Source organism: Melanotaenia boesemani, chromosome 15, assembly GCF_017639745.1.
Source record: "Melanotaenia boesemani isolate fMelBoe1 chromosome 15, fMelBoe1.pri, whole genome shotgun sequence".
Lineage (NCBI taxonomy): Eukaryota > Metazoa > Chordata > Actinopteri > Atheriniformes > Melanotaeniidae > Melanotaenia > Melanotaenia boesemani.
The window spans coordinates 12,437,489-12,455,750 of NC_055696.1; the positions used below are offsets into that span (position 1 = coordinate 12,437,489).

At 37.5% G+C, this 18,262-nt stretch overlaps 1 protein-coding gene across 1 annotated transcript in view; it reads right to left on the reverse strand.

The window, feature by feature from the left end:
- rxfp2a (relaxin family peptide receptor 2a) overlaps positions 1-17,957 on the reverse strand; it is a 94,870-nt gene extending 76,913 nt beyond the window's left edge. Inside the window, exon 1 of the mRNA XM_042007492.1 lies at positions 17,672-17,957. Coding sequence (XP_041863426.1) covers positions 17,672-17,756 — 85 coding nt within the window. The 5' untranslated portion in view covers positions 17,757-17,957. The remainder of the gene's footprint in view (positions 1-17,671) is intronic.
- Positions 17,958-18,262: the final 305 nt, after the last annotated feature.

Genomic DNA, 18,262 nt, shown 5'->3' on the forward strand with positions numbered 1-18,262 from the left:
CTGAGAGAGAAATAAAGAATATTATAATAAAATTACGAGAATAATTTAAATTTAGTTTAAAATGTTGGGAAGAAACGTCTTACCAACATGTCAGCAGAGTGTAAATATGTGTCCATCTTAAAATAAACTGCGCAGCCCTATTCTCCATTTTGAAAACTACAATGACTTTGTCTTTATGTTTTAATATTTATAATCAGCTTTCTTGTCTTGAAGGGCTTGACTTTACTTTGTTCTTGTATTTTGTCATTGTCAGTCTAACCTGTGTGAATGTCTGTATCCAGTTCGATCTGTACATGTTTCATTACGACCAGGCAGTCATTTATGGGCTCAATATCAAGTCATAAAGTTTTTTGTAGTTGTAAATGAATGTTTGCACATAATTTCAGAGTTTGCATCTGTAAATCAAGCTTGTCTGCCTGAAAAATCATGTTTGCAAATGTGCAGAAAAGAATTTGCATGGCTGTAAAAAAGATTTGTATTTGTGGAAATAAAAATAAAGTTTTTTTTTTGCAGGCATTGCAGGTTCTTAAAGGGGAGCAGATCAGTTTTAAAGATGGGTGATGTTGAGACCAGAGTGGTTTATTAAGAGCTTGCAGCGGTGAGGGGGGTCGGGAAACCGTCTCCTCTATGATTGGATAGTTTAATTTGTCACCATCCAATCAGATAGAAGTGTAAAGATATGGCCAAAATTTGCAACCGCAACTTCAGAGTCTCGCACGCAGTTTTGTGCTTTGCATCTGTGAACAGGGTTTTTGCAAAAGAACTTATTTTATTTTTACAAATACAAATAATTTTTTACAACCATGCAAACTCTTTTCTGCAAATCTGCAAACTTGAATTTTTCAGGCAGATTGTTTTTACAGGGGGACACGTTGATTTACAGATGCAAACTCTGAAATTATGTGTAAACATTCATTTACAAAATCTTTATGACTTAATATTGAGCGCATAGTCATTCCCCAAATTACAATACCTCAGGTAACAGATGGCATCCATTTACAGCAAAAATATGTGATGTTGTGCAAATTAAGCTAAGTTACATTCCTAATTATGACAATGTTGTTTCACATTTTAAACAGGCCACTGTGTGGAAAAAAAAATCTGTTGCACACAAAGTGAATATCAGATACACAATAAGAAATCATTTGACGTGAATAATTGATCAAACATAGCAAGGTCTGAATATCCTGATGGATAGCTTGCCAACAAATGCCCCTCCAGGAAAACCTGTTATCGTTGGATGCAGCATCAGATACTTTATACATAGAGGTCTTGTTCTGATAAATGGGCTGAGCGTTCTGCCTGTAACGCTTTCCTAGTAAATTTAGCAAGGGAGGCTAAATATGAGATCGATAGGATGTGTACAGTTAAGATTTTGTAAGACTTTGGTGTGAACAAACTTGAGGCTGGTACTGTGTACACACATAAGGTCAAATCATAAGCATAATCCTTGTTCAAACATTAGCCTAACACGCTTTCTTATTATGTGTCAACTGAATAGAATAAAATATAAGGTGGTTGATTCAGTGATTTGTAAAAGTTGTTATTCATATTTAAGCCTTGCCATAAAACACAGGTCTAAACATTTAATCAGGAATTTCTGTAACTGCTTTAGTGTTTTCTTCAGTATGCTATAAATTAATGATTTAATTAGGCGTTTTTTGGCTGAGAATCTTGTAGAGTATTTTTTTGCTCTTTAAACACAGTAACTTCATGGATAATAATATCTCCACCAATTTAGCTAAACAGCTATTGTTTCAGTGGCAGCAGTATGACAAGGTTAAACAAAGGAAGTTGATGCAGCCCTATTGCTACTCACAGCCAGCACTCAAGCAAAGAAAGTGTGGATAGAGTTTCATATCCAACTTATCCCCATTTCCAACTAAAACCAGTAAAAAATATTTGTTTTAACATGGATTAAAATGGACCGAGTATGAGATCTATGTCCTTCAATATTTGCATGATCTGACACGCAGCTGACAAACAGTTGAGTTCAGTTTGTACATGTATGATAAAGAAATAAATCACTTTAAGGAAAAACTATAATGAATGATTTAACTTGTGTATTTATCCAAGCAATCCAAATAAAATGTTAGGGCAGAAGCACAGTGTAGCATGTGAGCTCGGCATGTGAGCTCGGCTCAAAGTCATAGATGATTGTGGATTTATGGCAACATGCGTCACTTGTATTTTTATGTGTCAGCACTAAGATAAATCCTCAGTAAGTTAGGGACATGAAACAATTTGACAGATGTTTGTAAATGAGAACTGGTTCTCAAACATTTTTTTTTACCTGGTTAAATAAAGGTTAAATAAAAAATAAAAAATGTGGATGTTTAAATATATTTTTAAATGAAACTAATACGGTCTTTTAATCCCAATCAATGGATCCATTAAGCCTGTAAATGAAAGACTGACTTTCTCCCAGAAGTTGCCAAAACCCTCTGTACTGATTTTCCAGTTTGGTGTCACGCTTTGGTTGGTATCAGCTGCTTCAGCTTTTCAGTTGCTGTGGTCTGACAATTGCTTATCTTGTAGAAGGCCTAAATATAATTTGTCTGAATAAAAGATAAATACTTCTGGAACCTCTCTTCCTACTTTATAATCTTACTTTCCTAATAGAAATTTACTGCTGTCTGAGGCTGTTGTGGCTTAGAAAATGAGCCAGAAAACAAAGTCCTTATCATTTTCGCCAGCTGCAGTAAAGTTTCTGCTCTCATCTCCACATACATCATTTCCTTCTCACAGCCTCTCTCCTCAAATTGTAGAAAAGCAGATTAAGAGGATTTGCACGCTGCATTTTATGGATTCCCTTAGTGGCAACGGGCAGAAAGGAATATTATTTCAATGTTTTTGAGCTCCACTGATAAGATAAGAATAAGTAAGTAAATATACTTAAAACACGGTTCAATACAAAAAACATGTGTTCATTAAAAAAATCTGACAGCTGCAGGAACAAAAGCCCTTTTAAAACGTTCAGTACAACACTGAGGCATGACAAGACGTTCACTAAAAGACCTTTGAAAACTATTAAAAACATCATGTAGAGCAGTGGTTCCCAACCTTTTTTCATCGGGGACCCCCTGTGCTCTTTCAGGGACCCCTTTAGGGGGGTCCCGGACCCCAGGTTGGAAACCACTGATGTAGAGGATGGTTTTCAAGGAATAGAATTGTTCTTAATTTGGACCTCATTCTTTTTGCCAGAGTAAAGTCCAGAGAGTCTGGGGTGATGCCAATTACAGCCCCAGGTTTCTGCTCACAATAAAAGATCTGAGTTTCCTCAGAAAAAAGAGTCTTGTCTGAGCCTTCTTGAAAACCTCGTCCATACTCTTTTTAAAATTTCATCCACACTGAACTGCTGAACACGTCGAATATACTTAGTTTGCTTCAGAGAGCAAATGGAAATCTAAGCTGATACAACTATATTTATGGCTGTATATTTATTTCTGCATATTTGAAAGACTGATCTGTTGTGCAGACTGTTTATTATCTTTTGTGCAGCCAAATGAAGTTTTAAAAAGCCCAGTGTACTTATAAAAGCAAGTAAACTAAATAAAAACAGAAAAATAGCAAACAAGTAATAAAATAAGTAAATGAAGCTAATTAACATATTGTTTATACTCACTGTAATTAATGGTGTCCTCAAAAGAAAACCTTTTTCCTCTTTTTCCTTATATGGGTGCTTTGGATATACTGCAAATCTATACAAATTAATTAAAGGTTTTGTATTAATTAATTTTAATTAATCACATTTAAATCACATTTGCAAATGGATTTTAGTGGACAACTGAATCAAATAATGGACACAAACAATAATATTGTAAACTCAAGCTCTAGTAATGTCTGATAAAGAGCCTTTAATTGCATTTCAATTCAAAACACTAGAAAAAGAAATAGAATATATACCTGGCCCAAAATGAACAGACCTAAAGTTGAAGTGTCATTTTAAGTACTTTTACTAACAGCTTCATTTGTTCTCTGATTAAGACCCTCCAATGTTGCAGTGCCTTTAACATTTTTTAAATATTTTTGTCCCCCAGTCTTCATTAAGAGACATTACAAACTGACAGGAAAGCTTGTCATATACCCCCCAAAAAGCGAGAAAATTGTTCTTGTTCTCGAGGCCGCAAGAACAAGACAAAAGTTTGTATTGGTTCGGTCAATTCAAACTCCACGAAAAGCTTTGTCTGCAATGGGGTGAGAATTACAGCAGAGGGGTATTTGTGTTTTTATGTGCAATGAACGGCTGACTGGGTTATTTCATATTTCACTTTAAATCCCACGTGTGTTGTTTTCATTTACGTATTTTCTCACCACCTCAGCTGTTCTTTACAACTATCTGTTCAACCTCATATCACAACTTTCCTTTCTGCGCTAACCACGCCCACCTCAAATGTCTGACCAATCACACAATAATTCTTCTTTTTAAATACAATCGCTAGAGGGGTCTAAAAAGCTAAATATAGCCTCAAAGCTCTGACTTGTGCATCGTTGTCAGTGTACCAGAAAATATTCACTGACAAGTGTTCCATGTTTTTTGGAACGCAAACTGCGATCAAATGCATATATATATATTCCTCCATTATCTGTACTGATTCATCCATTAAGGGTCCTGGGGAAGCTGGTGCCTAACCCAGCATTTTAACAGGTGAGAGGCAGGGTACACCCTGGACAGTACTGAAATTTCCTCTCATATACTATACTGAAATCCACTCATACATCATACTGAATTCATTCACATACTATAATAAAAATTTTTAAATCACATTTCAATAGTATGTATGAGAGGGATTCTAACAGTGTGTGTGCAAATTTTTTTTCTTTCTATGGAGCATGCATTAAAATAGCTACCAGTTGTAATGATGAATGCATCTCTAGATTTTGACCATAGGTGTATGCTGTAAGCAATACAATGAGCGAAGTTACTGGCAAAACAATATTTACGAAGCCTTCTGATGCCCTTTAACGTTAAATCACAATTTCTCTACTTCACTATTTTCTTGGCCATAAAGTCATGACTCATATGACCCAAAATAAAATCAAGAGATTTTTTTCTTAGTTATCAAAACATATAATTTTTTGACAGAGTTGCATTTTATACATATAATGGTCACAAATTGTTGGCACTCATGTTACTCCACAATAACACAGTGAGTTGCTGTTACAGCCTGAGTCACGTTCTAGTATTTTCTGACAAAGTAAAACTAAGAGTGACATGACATCATAATAGTTGCTAAAGACAGAGCAATATTTATTATTTTAACTTTCCCTCTCCTCGATCTCTGTGTTCATATCGCTCCTCCTTAAATGCGCCTCAACACGCAGCGGATGTTGTATACCTAAAGAAGATCATGTAGCGTATTCAAATTTTTTATAGTGAGCCAATAAAGGGATCGCAAGAGCAGGGTTAAATGGGACTGAAGGAGTAGTAATACTCTTAAAGGTAGAAAGGGGACTACGACTTCCGGTCTGGCTGGCGAAGGGATGGCGGCTTAGACCAACAGGCTCCCGACGGTAAAAATTTAAAACTCGGCTCGACTCGAAATATCTCTGTTACACGAAAATATAGATGCAAAGGAAACGAGCCAAAGACTATGCCCAGAAAAATTAAGAAAAGTGTTACACAAAGGAAGGAAAACGACGACATGGAAGAAGATCCACAGTCACAAGCTAGCGACGACACGCTAGCGGACTCTCAACCGGCGGAGTCGGAGTCGGAGCCAAGATGCTAATCTCGCTACTATCCTGAAAGAGCTGCGAGAATTTAGGAAGGACTCAAGCCGGGAACTGACAGACATCCGCGAAGATATTAATAAGATCTACAAACGAGTGGAGGAGACGGAGGAGTGTATAGACGCCGCGGAGACAAGAATACAGTCTTCAGAGGAGGTTTTGGCTGTGTTGGTGAAACTTCAGGCCCGGACTGAGGCCAAATTGATGGACCTGGAGGGGCGATCCCGTCGGGAGAATGTCAGAATATATGGAGTGGGGGAGGGAGCTGAAGAAGACACGGCAACAATGATTAAGTTCGTGGAAAATCTGTTACTTAAAGGTCTGGAGCTCCCGCCCGCAACAACCCTGAATATCGAGAGGGCGCATCAGTCGCTCAACACGAAACCCCCGGCCGAGGCCCCACCGAGATCCATCGTGGCCAAGTTCTCAAGCTTTAAAATGAAAGAAAAGGTTCTCAAAAGAATGTAGCAATGAATGGGATTCGACTTCCAAGGGAAGAAGGTACAGATGGATCATGACTACGCACCGGAGCTGCTGAGGAAACGGAGGGATTACACGGAGGCGAAGGCCTTGTTGAAGGAAAGAAACATACGGTTCCAGACCCCATTCCCGGCCAAGCTGCGGGTACACTACAAAGAAGGCACGGTGACCTACAACTCGGCAGAGGCGGCTACGGCAGACATGGCAACGAGGGGGATACCAGTGACAGTTCTGAAAAATTCAACCTCTCTTTTGGATCAGATCAGCCAGTTACCGTGGCGATCCAGTGGAAGGCGAGAAAACCAGGAGAACGTGAGCGCCAAACACAGCGTCAAGAAGCATCTCCAAAGATTCTGACGTCAGGACACTTGATAAGTAATGATATAGCAACGACTACACATTTATCTTTCCAGGTAACCAGACATTATGATGAGAGAATTGTATACAACAAATAAACTTACTCTGAGAGGTTATTTGTGCAGCACTATACCTATTAAGAAGACAATTTTTTAGGGCATAAGAAGTAAATATGTGAAGTCGGGACATTTAACAGGACACTGTGGACCTGTTTAGCAGCTTAGACGCTGAAGAGGGCCCTCTTTCACCGTTAGATGGAAGAGACCTTCCCTCTAAACTCATGTTCCATCTGAGTTACGAGGCCATGAAAGAGGCCTTATCATTGGAAGTCAATGTGGGTTTTGTTATAGTAAATGTTTGTGTAGGTGCTATTGTTACCCTCAGCACCAGGGGTGTAAAAGTTCCTTTTTTTCTTTCTTATCTAGGCGTTCAGGGATCTAGTTATACTCAAAGGATATATAATGCAAAGTACCAAGTCAATTAAGCTTATTACTTATAATGTGAATGGTCTAGGTAATCCAATTAAGAGAAGCAAAATTATGGCAAAATTAAAGAGGGAAGAAGTAGAGGTAGCTCTCCTTCAGGAGACACACTTATCTAACTTGGAACATGGAAAACTAACAAGATGGCGATTTAATCAATATTCGTCCTCCTATAGACAGGGCTCAAAGAGAGGGGTGGTAATCTTAATCTCTAAGAAATTAAACTTCGAATGCATATATGAAAAGAAAGACTTGGAGGGAAGATTTATTTTGGTACGAGGATACCTGCAGGGTGCTTTGGTTACATTTCTGAATATTTACGAGCCCCCACTATCTGAGTGGACTTTTTTTAAACAAATTTTTGAGTTATTTGTTTTGGAAGTGCAGGGTACCCTAATATGTGGCGGAGACATCAATGTTAGACTAAATCCAATCTTAGACACTTCAAAACCCTGCAATACAGGAGAGAAGATGACTACCAAAAATATAAAAATAATGATGAGGGAGCTCGGTCTCTGTGATATTTGGAGAGAACTAAATCCGACAAAAAAAGACTTCACTTTCTTCTCTCACTCACATCTGATTTACTCCAGACTTGATTATTACTTTATGTATCAAAGGGATACGTATAGGGTTACAAACTGTAGTATTGGGACTATGGATATATCTGATCATGCGCCAGTCTATTTAAATGTAACATTAGACACCGAAAAAGAGAGGACCACTTGGAATCTAAATACAGAGATTCTAGAGCCAATGCGGGAACAAATAAGAAAAGATATTAAGCAATATTTTGATGAAAACGACAATGGAGAAGTGTCCCCACAAACTGTTTGGGATGCTTGCAAAGTGGTCCTAAGGGGTAAACTTATAGGCTACTGCTCAAATTTGAAAAAAAAGAGAAAAGCAAAAATTGAACACTTACAGTCAGAATTGGGAAAATTAGAAAAGGCACATAAAGAGACATTAAACCCAGGAATAGAAATGGAAATAAGAAAGAAAAAAAATGAATAGAATGAAATGTACTTAAATGATATTAAAAAAAATTAACATTTCTAAAACAAAAATACTATGAAATCGGAAGTAAATCAGCTAAACTGTTAGCTTACAAATTAAAAAAGCAACAGGCAGAAAACACAATCCATAAAATAAAGGACCCCATTAACAACGTTATACACTACAAATTAAAAGATATCCAACAAACTTTTGAAACATTCTATACAAATTTATATACCCAACCTAAAACAGATGGAGAAGAGATAGAGTCCTTCTTAAAACTCATAAACTTACCCAAAGCGAGTGACGAACAAAACAAGTTTTTAATTGATGAAATCACAGATGAAGAAATTAAAAGGGCAACATCACATTCAAGGACGAGTAAAGCGTCAGGACCTGACGGATTTCTGGCAGAGTGGTATAAAGAGATGAAGGACTTACTTATCCCTAGAATGAAAACTACATACAACCATGTGCTTAAGACCGGTATTGTTCCTCTTTCCTGGAAAGAAGCCATGATTTCTGTGATTCCAAAAGAGGGGAAAGACAAGTTAGACTGTGAAAGCTATCGGCCGATAAGTGTTTTGAATCAAGATTATAAGATCTTTACCCATATTTTGCCAAAACGAATTGAAAATATTCTTCCTCAGATAATAAGTCTGGACCAAACAGGTTTTATTCGGCATAGACAAACACAAGATAACATTCGCAGAACGCTACATGTCATTGAAGAGATAAACAAAAATAAACTCCAGGCAATATTGTTAAGCCTTGACGCCGAGAAGGCTTTTGACAGGGTTAATTGGGAGTTTCTATTTCATCTACTGGACAAATTTGGATTTCATCAAACTTTCATTAATATTATTAAAGGGCTATATAATAAACCAAACGCTAGAGTTAAAATAAATGGGGCAATTTCAAACTCATTTGGCTTGAAAAGAGGGACCAGACAAGGCTGCCCGTTGAGCCCATTGTTGTCATTATTTATCGAACCTTTAAGTCAGGGGATTATTCAGAACAATAATATCACTGGTATAAAAATATTAGATCAAGATTACAAGATTTCTTTATTCGCTGACGATGTATTAATTAGTTTAACAAACCCCGATAATTCAATTTTGGAACTACTATCATTCCTAGATACCTTTGGCTTAGTCTCAGGTTATAAATTGAACATCCAAAAGACTCAAATATTAAACTTCAATTACAAACCCAGCCAAAACATTATCTCTAAAATTCCATTAAAATGGGACCTAGAATACATGAAGTATTTGGGATTTATCATCCCAAAAGATCTATTAAAGTTATATAACTTAAATTTTGACCCATTAAATAAAAAAATAAAGGAAGACATCAAGGGATGGAATCTCATTCCAATATTAAGTTTTGAATCTCGGATTGAATCGATAAAAATGAACATCCTGCCACGGATGTTATATTTATTCCAGACCCTCCCAGTTGAAATTAATGATAAACAATTTAAGGATTGGGATAAATTATTATCACGCTACATTTGGCAGGGGAAAAAACCGAGAATAAGGTTTCAGACTCTTCAATTAGCAAAGAGAAAGGGTGGATTGGCTCTTCCCTGCTTAAAAGACTATTACATATCAGCCCAACTAAGGATCCTGTTCTGTTGGTGCGTCTCAGATTATAAGGCAAGATGGAAGGAAATTGAAGAGAATATATCGGGGACGATACCAATCCAAGCAAGAATAGGAGATAAAAGACTAATTAAATGCTTGATGGACATAGGAAATAAATGGATCAACCTATCATTCAAAATATGGTTAAACATTATCACTAGAAACGATATGCTAGAAGAGGTAAAGATTCTGAAATGGTGCTGCCATGATTCGGATTTTGCTCCAAATAAGATGGATATTAACTACAGGAGATGGGTTAGCCAGGGTCTCTCCTCATATTGTACATGGTACGACCAGACAACACTGAAGAGCTTCCAGATGTTGAAAAGACTACATGGTCTCAACGATCGAGACTTTTTTAGATTTCTCCAGGTACGTCACCACCTAAACAGCACTATGCTAAAAAATCAAAAGGCATTTGAAAATAGTCTATTAAAAGTGTTTATTAGTGCTTATAGAACAGATTCTATGCTCAAAGTCTTCTCTAGACTCTATAGAGGCCTGCAGGAAATAAAAATAGCGAATACTACATATATAAAACAAAAATGGGATAGGGAAACTAATAGCTCTCTTTTAAAAGAAACCTGGATTAGATACTGCGAATTTCAGTGGAGGATATCATGTTCAAATTCATGGAGGGTTTTTGGATGGAAGTGTCTCATTAGGTATTTTATTACTCCTGCTCAGCATGTCTACCATATAGGATCTTCTAGCTGTTGGAGGTTGTGTCGCTCTCAGGAAGCCAATCACTACCATCTGTTCTGGGCCTGTCAAAAAATTAACATTTTCTGGCGCAAGGTTTATTCAGAACTAGTAACTATATTTGGATCTGACATTACATTTAACTGGGACAAACTCCTTTTTGGGCTGGTTCACTCAGCTAATGTAAGTGTAAAAAATAAATATTTATTTGGAATACTGAGTCTAGCTGCTAGAAAAGCAATTACAAAGAAGTGGCTCAAACCAGATGTCCCATCCATAGACGAATGGTATGATACGATTTATGATTTATATGTAATGGAAAAAATCCCTTTTTCAATGAGGCTACAGCAATCCAAATTCAATGACATTTGGAAGCATTGGAAAATGTACATTTCCAAGAAATGCCCTTCTTTTGTTTAGGGGTTGTTTTCTTTTTCCCTTTTTCTTTCTTTTTTTTTTTTTCCTCTCTCTGTTTCAAGTTTAAATTGGACTGCTTGTTTAATTCCCTGTAATACTATGACAGAAAATACCCCAAGTTTATGTTGTGTCTGTTCCTTAAAGATGTTTTGTAAAAGTAAAAACAATAAATACTAAAAAAAAATAAAGGTAGAAAGGGAAAGCACGAGATAAATAAAAGTTACTTGCACCCAATTTCTAGGGATAATCCCTGGACGAGGTTAGCAGGTCTGAAAAGGTGTGACATAACCGTCAAAAGTAATATTCTGATCAAAGATAACATATCCACATCTGATATTAGAGTGAGATTGAAATGTGTGCAATGTCTGCAATGTGTTACTAGCAAGGCTGAATTTAAAAAAAATCCTTAATCTAGATTTCCATCAAAATTAAAAGTTAATCTTTTCTTTTTTTGTTTTTTTATTTTACTTCTAAGTTGGGCTATGCCCCGGTTCTGGTAAAAATTTAATACAAATCTGTGAATACATTTATGAGTAATAAACCTGCTAGAATGTTTTTGCTGTTATCACATCTCCTTGTCACATTCCGAATGGAGTCAGGTCAAAAGAGATCTCTGATGAGATGCAACATCCAAAGCAAAGTATCTGAAGGGCTTGATCAGGGCTACTCAATTCGGTCCTACGAGGGCCGCAATCCAGCAGGTTTTCCATGTATCCCTGCCCCAACACACCTGAGTCAAATTAGATGGCTCTAACAGCCAATCAGGTTCTACACAATAACTCATTAATTTGACTCAGGTGTGTTGGTACAGGAATACATGGAAAACCTGCTGAATTGCGGCCCTCGTAGGACCGAATTGAGTAGCCCTGGGCTAGATGTTCTCCCTTCATCCCTGACTCTTCTCTAAATTTTCTCATTCTTTTTAAATAGGAAAAAAGGAAAAACAGAATAAGATCTTATGACAGAGGTACAAAGTTTAACTTCCTTGTCTAACTTTTTTTTTTTTTTTTTGATGTGGAAAGTATTCTTATTGGTATTCATAGAGTTATACAGCTCTGGTATGAGCACTCAAAACAATTCGCCTCAATGCATATATAATGTAATGTGTGTTCGAGCAGTGACACTCTTTTCTCCTCTGTGTGACACCCCAGCATCTGATTTGAAATCAAATACAGAAAATGAGGTAAAAGTGCACATTCAGTTTGAATTCCCTGCATAATATTCCAACAGTGTTTGTACATTTTAAAAGATCTAAAAGAGATCAAAGCCAAAAGTCAGCACTTTACCTGCATAAGCTGTTATATTTCAAAGCTTATGTAATAAAGACTTAATAATTAGCAACACGGTGAGCAAAGAAGAGCAAATTACTCTTAAAAAGGTAATTCATCTGGAAACAAAAGAGTGAATAACAACATGCAAAAGAGCACACACAATGGGAGTGAGTGAGTGAGTGAAAGAGTACAATGACAAGACAGTGAACTAACTAAACTACCCAAACAGAGGGGATTTACAATATATAGCTTTAATTTTAAAAAAAAGAGAAAAAAAAGAAGCAGTAGCTGCTCAAGCAGTCAAAAGTAATGATGTTCTTGAACCTGAGCTCCTGTATTATTTCTGTTATGTTGCAAATGAGGACACACATGCAGTTAACTAGTACAACTGGTTCATGACTATAGAAAACATGACGAGTCATAACTCTGTGTCATTCATGAATGTGTGTTATGCTGCTGTGTTCATTCACAGTTCACAGCACAAACATGGCGATTTTAACAAGGAAGGTTTAAAAATGCTAAAATCTGCTTCATTTTCTGGGCTCCACAGCTGTTGCTTTCCAATGTCTACTTTTTAATCAAGGTTTCCATAATGTTAAACTGCAAAAACTGCTACTCTTCTGGTTCATTTTCATGGCTCCAAAAACAGCATGCTCATGCTTTCCTTTGCAAATTGTGCATGCTTACATTTTACATTGTGGGAAATTGATTTTGCATTACTATAACATTTTAATAATGCTTTAAAGAAATAAGGAAGGGGTGGAAAATTGTTCTCTTATGTAAGAGCCAAATTCAAGCCACTCCTGATCTTGTGCTTCTGGTTAAGGTTAGGCATTTATAAAAAGCATAGTAATGGTTGGGTGTCACATACATGGTAACAACTTGGTGTTACACTGCCTGCCCTAAAACATCTACACCAGGGGTAGCCTATGTTGGTCCTCGAGGGCCCCAATCCAGCAGGTTTTCCAGATTTCCCTGCTCCGGCACACATGATTCAAATTAAATGGATCCAACAGCCTATAAGGATCTCCACAATGACTCGTTAGTTTAAGTCAGGTGTGTTGGAGCACGGAAATCTGGAAAACCTGCCGGATTGGGGCCCTCGAGGACCAACGTTGGCTACCCCTGATCTACACTTTATTTGTTGCCCTACTACATTTTGGACATGTGGACAAACAGACTTATCCGATCTTTCTCCAACAAAAATCTACATGACACCATTAATACCTACTTTAGATAAATGATCGACTTCACTAATCAAATTATTAGAGCTAATAAGGATATAACATTATCAGAATAGTCAACAAAGATTAGAATAACAAAAGCAACTAAAAAAAGCTTTAAAAGCAGCTCAAACTTCGCAAACGGCAGTGTGTGTGTGTGTGCACTGTACTGCTGGATCTCCCATAAAGTGGAAGGTTTTATTTGCAGAAGTGATCTGTCACAAAAACAAAATACCTCTCCCACTGCACACTGCTGAGGGAGTTAGAACCACTTCAATCAATGGTTTCTTTTTCTATGACCTCACTGTGTATTATGAACTGTTATACAAAAGACTTGCACATCGGAAATATTTCAATTTGAAAGACAGTCTGGTAGAGCTTCCACCTACACTGAGACAATAATAGATATTAATCAACCTACCTGACTTTTGAATGTATTCTTGTGCCATGAAGGGAAGATTAAATTTGACACAGCGCCTCTCTCCGAGGCAGAGAACCTTCACAAATGGAGACAGCAGTAAAGAAATCATGTCAACTGACATAATGCAGCCTCTGTGGTGCCCCACTTTAAAAGGTGTCTGCACCATTTGTCTACATCCTAAACTTAACAACAGATTAACCTCTGCTGTATAAAATGGATGACATGATTTCAAATGTTAATGAAACCTGAGTCAATTCAATTTGCAGCTTTTCTCCAGCAATGTTACCTGATATGTGACTGTCTTTAAAATTAATGTTCCTGAAAATATTAATGAAAAAAAGACAAACAAACAATGCAAAACAATAGTGCTGAAATGGCTTTTAAAAATACAAAACGTCTCTAATAATCTTTATGGCTGGTTGAGTCCCTGCTCATTCTCCTCTGTCTGTCCTCTGTGATCTCTCAACTGGAAATTGTCTGAACATGAGCAACCATCCTTTTCTCTAAAATATAGGGAAAAGTATGGATCTGGTAAAAGTGATGATGAACACTTATTGGATTTTCTGTTGTTACCAGGTGGGGATTACACTTATGCATTCACTCAAGCATTTGAGTTGCATAAAATGTATTTTCCACAACTGATCACTGAGGACTGATCAAAAAAATTCTGATTCTGAAGTTATGAAAATTTTTTTTAATTAATTAAAAATGAGTAAGTGTTTCTGTTGTCGTCTCACTGTCTCTTACTAACTCGTGGAAATTATTTATTATGCATTGTCTCACATCTCGCTTCATGGTTGTTCTTGTTTTCTTAGAATCCCCTAAGCCTGAGATTTCCAAGTCTGAACAATGCTGAATGAAATCTGTTGTATCCAACAATGTTTGGATCAGGCACGGCGCCAGGATTTTTTTTCTCCTGGTGCTAATGAGGGACTTGACCAATACGTGGGGGTGCTAAGAAAATAACAGATTTCCATGACTTAGGTAACTTTATACATAGGTTATCGATTTTTTCAATAAAAGTGGCTAAGATACACAGCAATTTAACTGAATTAGCCAAAGAACATTCAGCAAAATAACCAGGCCTACAACGAGCCACAAAGCAACGGCAAAAATGTTTTCACGTGGAAAGGTGCAAGATTCAGCACCAGACAGCGACCATGTGATAAACAAGCAACACATACAGAATGCAACAAACGCATTTATTCTACATGCATAATTAATGAAATCAACTATGCATTGCTTTTATTGCCTCGGATCACAACATAACTTAAGAAATTAAACTGATTGCGAGATAAATTTAACATACTACACAGTGCAGGCGCAACGAGAAGTGCAAACAATTTGTATCTAATGATTCGGACCACAACATGGTAAAAAATGGAGATAATAATACCAAAGCCACAGCGAGAAGTGCAACACTCCGTACCTGTTAATTAGGCACACACGAAGAAGAGCGTAAAATGAACTGGCTCATCACAGTATGGATGATTATAGAACAATACTGCAAACAAAAATACATGCCACGTTCTGCGCATTCGTTACAATGTAACAATGTCACGTCATCACATCAAATCTGTCACAATCAGTCTATGATCGCAACGTCAGGAAAAAAACTCACCAGAGTTGTTTTCAGAGATGCCAGTAACGCGTTACAAAGTAACGCGTTACAGTAATCTGACTACATATTTTAAGAAAATATAATCTAACGCGTTAGGATGTCCTACAATGTAATCAAATTACCGTTACTCTTCATATTCGTCCTGCGTTACTTCGGCACTCCCCACTCCTTTCACATATGATTTGAAATCAAGCGCCGTGGACGAAAGTGTATTTATCTAACTCAACACACCTTCTCATTAACGGTGGTACAGAAATTTTATGTACTCGTAAGCATGCAGCTACCTTTCTTCGCTGAAACTTGACCTTTTTTAAATCGACAAACACAAATCATTCACTGCACATGACTTTAGAAAAAAATATGATATAGAAACTTATTACCCTGGTGCATGATGGGAGGTCCGCCTCTCCACTTCCCTCATCAGAACCTATTCCAAACCGAATTGATTTTTTTTTTTAATAAGTCCGTTACTATTTCATTATTTTCTCATGTGTAAACGTAAAACATAATGCAGATTTGTCTTATGCTTAACGAGAGATGTTGCTTTATTTTATTGTTATTCATTTGAATTAATGTATATGATGGTAGGGAAGAAGCACTGAATGATTTACAAAGTTAATAAGAGACTGACTATGTTCATAGAAGGTGAAAAACAATTAAAAGTTACAAGTTGCAAAACATTGTAAAGTCACCATTCGTAACTAATGCACTTTCAGTAAAGTATATGCGAAAAAAAATCGATTGTCATTTTTTGTTTGGGGGGTTTTAACTAATAAAGTAACTAGTAATCTAACTTAGTTACTTCTAAACCTTAGTAATCAGTAAAGTAACTAGATTACTTTTTAAAGAAGTAATCAGTAATCAGTGGTGGCATCACTGGTTGTTTTACAGGAGGACGATGCGTCTATTGTTATGGTTAAGTGCAAACGAGTCTATAATCTTCTGGACATCAAGGGCCTTGGTTCTTTCTGCGTGTATGGACAGGCAGGCAAGATTGCTGAGTCGGGGGTTTGCCATTCTGTTTCTCAGGTAGGTTTTTATGCGCCGCATGCAGGAAAAACTGCGCTCACATGAAGCAGAGGTGACAGGCAGTGTAACGGATATGCGCAACAGTTTGTAGATGTCCTCAAATGAGTCTTTGTAAGGTTTAAGCATGGACAGAAATTCCAGTGTGTTGCAGACTGTTTTTAAACTAATACATTCCTTTATTATAATATTATTATATATAAATTCATAATTATATTTTTTATAATCTAATTTCTTGGGGGGGCTTAATGGGGCTACACAGATTTATCACGGGGCTGTAGCACCCCCTAGCCCCGGTGTGGCGCCGTGGATGGTTTGGATAAGCAGTCTGCCCAACCTGAGTGTAATGTTTGACCCGTGTGCTACATGAACCGTTTTGCCAGCATCCAAACGGGGAACCAAATCACAATGAAAGTTGTCTCAAGAGTTCTTCAGCTCTGCTTAACAGCAACTACACAACAACGCCCAGTATGTGTCCTTGAAGTCTCATTCCTGTGCGTATATAGAATAAAAAGTATGTCTATGTTTAAACCTCTGACACAATAGGAGATCTGAGGATGAGTCACAGAATGGGAGGCGGTGGAGGAAATAAGAGTGGGGACAAGTGAAGGAAACAAATAACACATGAATTTGATGATGAATTTCTTTACAAGCACGGTTTGACCCTCAACTGTCTGTGGAGCTCTGTTCAACACCAGCAAAAAGAAAATGGTTTTTAAAACATAAGGTCACTTTTAAAAAAAATATGCAGGTTAACTGGTTATTTAGTTATGCCTGGTACAGTTCTACCATGTTTTATTCCCTAATTGAGTGTAAACGTCATCAGTAGACACGTTCATCTAACCTAACCCAGGACTTTCACGAGACAGTCTTAAAGCTCATTTCAGGCCCTCTCTTCTTTGTGCAGGGGAGCAGATAATGTCCCAGAGAAATAAGATTTTTTTTCCAACCTCAAATCTCCTGAGGACAAGGTGTGAATGTGCCACAAGATGTTCTCAAAATAGGAGAAGCCCCGAGGTTACCAATTCATGCCCCCTTATAGTCTTACAAGCTATTGTTATGTAAAAATGCATTTTCTGTGTAGAACAACCTCCATTCACAAAAGCAGCCTCAATGAGAGCGCAACGCATTAATAGCCAAACAGGGCACATGTTTGCAGCCTGGCTTGAAATGAAAACGGTCTCTTACATTTAAAAGAGGTAAATAACTCAATGCATATTTTTCTTCTTCTTTTTTTTTTTAGGAAATGTGTCATGCACAAAAGCGTGCACGTTCTTTATCTCAATTTCCCCTCACCTTTAATCTGAGTTTGGGTTAGGTGGATGAACAAAATGATGACAGGTATGTCCATCCTAGGACTCTGAAGTTTCCCTGCCCTCATGTCGCTCCGGCTGCAACGTCGGAATCACGGTCCGTTTCCTCCAGTGAAAACCAGGCAGTCCACAAAGAAATCAGCAAGTACCGCTCGGTCCAAATATGTCAGAGCAAAGCCTGCGTTTAACAAACGAACTAACAAAAGCTACGGAGGATAAAGTTGAACCTGCGCAGGGAAAAGAGAAAAATGAGTCCGTGCACAAGTGAAACGAACTAGACTCCACGGAGGACTGTGAGGAGTCGAGTCTACTCTCTCTCTCTCTCTCTCTCTCTCTCTCTCTCTCTCAAACCCACACAGCCGCAAGGTAGACTATTCTCCATCCAATATCCTCCGTCTTGGTGACTTATTTTCAATTTCCACTTCTTATTTATGCCGAAGATTCACAGCACCTTCCCAGTTGCGCTGTCATTGGCTCCTCTGGCCACGCAGGGCACACCTGATGACTCCACCTGATGGAGCAAATAGGTTAACCACATTTTGATTTACGGAACAGGTGCAAAGTTTTTCTAAGC